Raw genomic sequence first — 6,528 nt, forward strand, 5'->3', positions numbered from 1 at the left:
TCTATCTATCTATCTATCTATCTATCTATCTATCTATCTATCTATCTATCTATCTATCTGAGACGGGGTTTCACTATGTAGCTCTAGCTATCCTGGAACTCACAGAGATTTACTTGTCTCTGCCTTTGGGATTAAAGGTATATGGCACTACACCCAGCCTATTTATTTTAGTGTTTTGGTATATGGGTGTTTTGCCTGCCTATATGTTTGCGCACTGTGGAGGTCATAAGAAGGCATCAAATGCCCTGGAACTGGAGCTAACAGACAGTTGAGAGTTGCCAAGTGGACTCTGGGAATTAAATCTAGCTAAGTTCTCTGGAAGAACAGCCAGAGCTCATAATAATTGAGCAATCTCTCCAGCTCCCCATATTTTTTCCTGAAGGCAGGCACCAATTGGAAAGGTTAACTTAACAATGAAGTGCATTTTTGGCTATTCTTGTTCTCTTAAAATTTAGCATGGTAGAATAAAAGATGAACTCATTGATTCAGGGTATAAACAAAAACGTAATCAGTATTAAATATAAACATCTTGTATAATATTCTACTAACTATATAAACTAAGGCTTTTAAAAGGAGCAAACCTAGAGACCAGACCTAGACCAACTCCTATACTATTGTTGAAATAAACAACCTGCTGAAGCTTTAAACTTCCGCTTCTATAGTTTCAGAAGCAAAAATGCCCTCCCCCATCTCCTTGGGGCACACTGCTACCATTGTTACAAGTATGTGCCTTAAAGGTGCCTGAAGGACAGAACACAACCATCACAGTCTCTTCTAATAAACTAAAACAGTTAAACACGTATCAAAGAATTTCAAAATGAAACCTAGCTAACTGTAATATGGAATCTAAGAAAGGGTCTTGCCATGGACTAGTCAGACCTAACACTTCAGATTGAAGAGACACATGGGAGGTTAGGAAACTTCAAAGTTAATGGCCGGAGCACAGCTCTCACGCCTCTTCCACTTTGCCATTTCTGCGATCTATATTACTGATCCAAGAAAGCATACTCAACCTAACCCTAGGCTTACCTTGGCAAACTTAGACCACTACTTTGGAGAATCTGCTTCTTGGAGACTGCTACATACTGTTCTGGGAAATTAGAAAATTATGGCTTTGAAAGTCCTTTGATTTTTCTGTTTCTAATAAGGTGACCCAAAAATATTGGGGCAGATTAATTTAGATTAATCAATTAAGGACTAAAACTATAAAGACATCTAAAACATCTGTATCCCACTTAGAGTTGATATTTCAAAATTTTTTGGACTCAGGATTGCTTTTATTCAAATATTATCACAGATCCTACAGAGCATTTGTCTGTATAGACTACCTTTATGAATACTTAAGATATTAAAACTCAACTATTACATTATTTCATTTAAATATTAAATATTTAACCATAAATAAATGGCTAGATATTAGCAGAGAATACCTACTTTTAATGAAAACTAACTATGTTTTAAAAAACAAAATTTAGTGACAGTAGAGCGATAGGCCTAGGGTTTGGCTTAACAGCAGCTGGTTGGAACCTTGTATGTGCATCTACATTCCATCAGCTGCAGCGTGTCATTCTGACTGAAGGGCAGGAGAAAAACTAGGAAAAGGCCGTATGGGCCTTCTGACAGGTCATGAGGAATCACTGCGGGTTCATAGCAGTATTCCTTGAAAGGACTCTTCAACTGCCTGCTAGCCTGCTATAGTAACTGTGTTCTCAACGTTTAGAACCTCTTTTCTACAAAGCAGAAACAAGAAGAAACAGACCTGTGCAGACAGCATAAAGCTGACTAAAAATATCCCTCGTCTTTTTCTTTTGTCTTTCCTCTTCCAACTGCCCCATAATTATAAAGTTCTTTCTAATGTGAAGAAGGACTATTTCCAATTTAGGCTCAAATAAAAGTGTGAAACAGCCTCTTCATTAAGAATAGGTCTCAAGACATGCCTTAAACTGCAAACCTTTAAAAAAAAGATAAAAAGCAGGCTATACACCTCATTTGAACATAAAAGTTGTTTTTTTTTTTTTTAAAAATTTTTATTTTTAGACAGGGTCTCACCTAACCCTGCCTCTACCTACGGAGTGCTGGGATTAAAGGTATGCACCACCAAACCCAACAAATGAAGCATTTTAAACAAATTTCAATAACATTTAAACATTTTATAACATATATGTATTTTGTTTGACATATATTGAAACTAGTTTTGCAATAATTTTTTTTAAAGACAAGAAAAAAGTTAGACTATTTACATAAAAAATTATATCTATTGGATACAAAGTCTCACTATGTAGCTTTGGTTGTGCTGGAAGTATGTAGATCAGACCGGCCTCAAGCTCACAGATATCTACCTGCCTCTGCCTTCTGAGTGCTGGGATTAGAGGCACGTGCCTTTATGCCTGGTTTACTATACTGATTCTTGTGAACAGTGAGAACTGTAAAAACACTATAGTTAAGACCTTCAGTGACTTTTGAGTAATTAGTCACTGTTTAGCATAAAGAATGTGATCAACTGAGAAACAGCCTTAATTCTTACCATCCACAAAATAGATCCAGACAACTGTTCAAACTGATGGGACCCACTCCATCTAGATTTCACTGTGGCTAGACCAAAATCACCTATTTTTACCGTGAGGTCTTCATGAAGAAATATATCTGAGGTGTAGTTAGTAAAGGAAAAAAAAAGATCTCATTTTCCACCTACAGAAAGTGTTCTGAAGATTTCAGGTAAAGTAGCTAGTTTCTATAGCTCTGTAGTAAGATTTTCTTTTTAAAATACAGTAATTCATATTTCCCACTAAAGTCAACAAATATGCTTTAAAAAGAATTAGTTCTCTTTAGCTTTTATGACCCGCTTTTAAGATTTCTCAGGCTCGAAACATGTGAGCATAAGGTTAAGTCTATTTTCTAAGTCTATGAGAAACCTGTAAACTTTCTAATCTGAGTTGGCCCAGATGTCCTTTAACACTGCTGGTAAAGCTACACAGGTTCTTTATTAGAATAAGGATTATATCAGAAAAGATATGTCTGGACTCAGAAAAAAAAGAAAAATTGTTTTCCTCATGTCACTGATACATATTTTTGAACCTTCAGTTTCATATCTCAGTTACTACTCAGCAAGATTAGAAGAATTAAAGCCACAAAATATTCACTTTATAGGGCACATAAAATGTATGCAAGACAAAAGCCCTACTATAATAAAGATTTTCCCTATAGTGCCCAGTCATACAGAAAGGTTATCAACTTGAATCCTGCTCTATTATTTCTCATGTACATCAATTCATTTTCTTTGTAGTATATTACACTTAGCATGAAACTGTTTTTACATAACATGAAGACAAAATGCAGAAGAAAAAGTCAGGATGCTTTCAGACTTCGCAGACCAGTTTCAGGAAGGATACTATTACTCTTGAGGTCTCTGTGGATGATTGACTTGGCGTGTAAGTAACTGAAAAACAAAACATCATTTTAACCTGAGTAGGACTCTGACCTCAAAATCTACAGAAAATATATAGGGGTGTAAAGACTTAGAATAACGATACAACTGAAATTAGTAGATTGGGATAACCTCTTTACATAATAATTGATGGTAAACTTAGGATTATAGAAACATATCACTATTATACACAGCCCAAATCTTGTTGCATATGAAGTCTCTGCTTTATCTTTTACTAGTTATAAATACAAACCTTTCACTCAGTCAAGGCTATTTATCCAAGTCCTTGAAATCCCACCTCTTTCAATGTTTCCCTCCTGTACCTGTCCCCAAATGGCTTCCATTCTACTTCCCAGTTATTCATACTCTAAGATGAACATTCTTATTTTCTAACAAAAAAACCCAATGGAAAGGGATCTCTCGCTGTTCAATTATGTAGTAATTAAGGCAATAGCTTGATCTTTGCTTTGCTTCGTTTTTCATGTGCCTATGTTTCTTTTCATTTAGAATGCAAATTCCACTAGACTATGAAAGTCTGGTGAAGACAATCAATTTTAAAGGCGGCATGACATCTTTGTAAAACATTAATACTAGTGAGGAAGGAATTTTCTCATAATGACATTATATTATTGTTGTTGTTATTGTCTTTTAGAGACAGGGTCTCAATATGTAGCTCTGGCTATGCAGTTCTGGAACTCACTACATAGACCAGGTGACCTTGAACTCACAGAGATGCGCTGCCTCTACTTCCTAAGTGCTGGCACTAAAGGCATATGTGCCACCAAGCCCACAAACATATTATTTTAAAGTCAATGATAGGTCACACATCCTTTGTTATTCTAAATTATCCATAAAAACTATCTTTGCCGGGCGGTGGTGGTGCACGCCTTTAATCCCAGCACTCGGGAGGCAGAGGCAGGCGGATCTCTGTGAGTTCGAGACCAACCTGGTCTACAAGAGCTAGTTCCAGGACAGGCTCCAAAACCACAGAGAAACCCTGTCTCGAAAACAAAAAAAAAAAAAACAAAAAACATAAAAACTATCTTTGTTTTTGATTTTATTTCTATTTATTTCCAATGCATAGGATAGGGTCTGACAGGTGTGAAACATTGAATACAAGTCTGTCAAATCAACTACAATAGATGCAAGTTATCTGTCTTATTACTGGAGAAAACATATAAAAACACTTCTGTTAAGTTCTGACTTAAAATCAGAATATAGAATCAAAGTCATATCATGAGCACTATTAAAAATAGATTTATAAATAGTTCAGACTGTTTGCACCTTATCGTTGTTAAATATCCTCATTTTCAAGACAAACATCAAGATGTTAATTATATTTTAAACAAAAATTTCATTTTAAATTACTTTATCCAAAGCAATCCCTTTTCATTTATTATACTTTCACTTCATGCTATTTCCTTCACAACATTTATCACAATCTAAAATGATCTTGTCATGACTCTGGGCTCCTGCTACATCATCAGCACTACTCTTTTTTTTTTTTTTAAAGATTTATTTACTTATTATGTATGCCTATAGGCCAGAAGAGCATACCAGATCTCATTAAAAATGGCTGTGAGCCATCATGTGGTTGCTGGGGATTGAACCAGTGTCCTCTGGAAGAGCAGCCAGTGCTCTTAACCTCTGAGCCATCTCCCCAGCCCCATTATCACTACTCTTATAGCAAAAGAAAAGAGGTCAGTTATAGGTCTCAACTGCTTTAAAGCTTTTAAAGGTTTATTTCCTTATTTGTGTGTATGTATGTGTTTCTGTTTGCCAGCCACACCAGTGCACATGCCTGTGAAGGCCAAAGAGGGTGCTGGATTCCCTGGAATTACAGTTACAGGCACTTATGAACTGCCCAATGTGGGTTTTGGGAACTGAACCTGGGTCCTCTGAGGAGCAGTAAAGTATTCTTTACTGCAACCTTGCTAGCCCTGCTTTATAACTTTTGCAACGCCATAGAAAGATAAGAACATGTGAAGATAAAACCCAAGAAAGTTTTTTTTTTTGTTTTTTTTTGTTTTTTGTTTTTTTTTAGGATGGCAAGATCTTGAATAAATGAGAAAAAAAAGGAGGGGTTAATGAGAGTGCTGGTATGAAGTGAATGGCTTAAAAAAAGGAAGCTAATACATTCCACCTTTAGAGGCTTATTTACTCTTAGCTCAAGCTGACCTGAACTCACAGAGATCTTGCCTCCACCTTCCAAGGGCTGGAATTATACACTCAGGCCACCATGCCTCACAAAAGTATCGGCCTTCTAGTCAGGAGGCTATTACTGTTCTTTTTCTAAATGGACATGATTTGCTCATTAAACTGCTTTCTAAATAACTGCTTATGGCCAAAGAGAAATGTTGCTATCTGCTTTGATCAGAATGTAGTGACCAGTGGTAACTAACTGCAGACTCATAACTGGTCAAAGTGCTAAGAATGACTGTTGGTGTTCAGCCATAAGCGGGGCATCTCTATCATCTCTACCAAGGAAGAAAGGGCAAAGCAAATGAAAGATCTGGAGAACTGGAGCGGAGATTGGTGTGAACACTGATTTCAGGGCATGACCTGACTGATTATCTGTACAACATCTGCATGGGACTTGGTTCACACCAGCATCCTGTGAAGGGGGAGGGGTTGGGGAGTTCTGAGGGGTCATAGGTCCCAACCACCCCAATAATAAACAGTAGGTTTATACAAAAATATGGAGACACGATGAAGGGAAGGAAAAGGTGTTCCTGATAGGTAGCATTAATTACTCTAGAAATCTGATAGAAACACAGCAAGAATAAAATACATAAAACTTAACTGCAGGGTTCAAGAGAGAAAGTTTAAGACCAGGAACTCAGTAAATATTGTACAAGATGCATCTGACTGCTAACTAGTGACATACTGGTTACTAAAAGCTAGATAGGGTAAACCTAGTAGAGCCCAAAGTTTCAACAGCTGCTTCAAATTGACTGTGTAATTCTTTATAGTACAAACTGATTTCCTATTTTTTATATATTATTATTATTTTTTTTTTTTTGGTTTTTCGAGACAGGGTTTCTCTGTGGCTTTGGAGCCTTTCCTGGAACTAGCTCTGTAGACCAGGCTGGTCTCGAACTCAC

At 36.6% G+C, this 6,528-nt stretch overlaps 1 protein-coding gene across 7 annotated transcripts in view; it reads right to left on the reverse strand.

Annotated features, from left to right (window-relative positions):
- The window catches only part of Braf (B-Raf proto-oncogene, serine/threonine kinase), a 139,238-nt gene that overhangs the window by 20,483 nt on the left and 112,227 nt on the right, over positions 1 to 6,528 (reverse strand). For all 7 annotated transcript variants that reach the window (XM_013353267.2, XM_013353268.2, XM_026788541.1 and 4 more), the window contains 2 exons: positions 3,390 to 3,436; positions 2,525 to 2,643 (listed from right to left, as the gene is read on the reverse strand). In XM_013353267.2, the coding sequence (XP_013208721.1) occupies positions 2,525 to 2,643; positions 3,390 to 3,436 (166 nt within the window). The remainder of the gene's footprint in view (positions 1 to 2,524; positions 2,644 to 3,389; positions 3,437 to 6,528) is intronic.

This window comes from Microtus ochrogaster, unplaced genomic scaffold (assembly GCF_000317375.1).
Source record: "Microtus ochrogaster isolate Prairie Vole_2 unplaced genomic scaffold, MicOch1.0 UNK4, whole genome shotgun sequence".
Classification (NCBI taxonomy): domain Eukaryota; kingdom Metazoa; phylum Chordata; class Mammalia; order Rodentia; family Cricetidae; genus Microtus; species Microtus ochrogaster.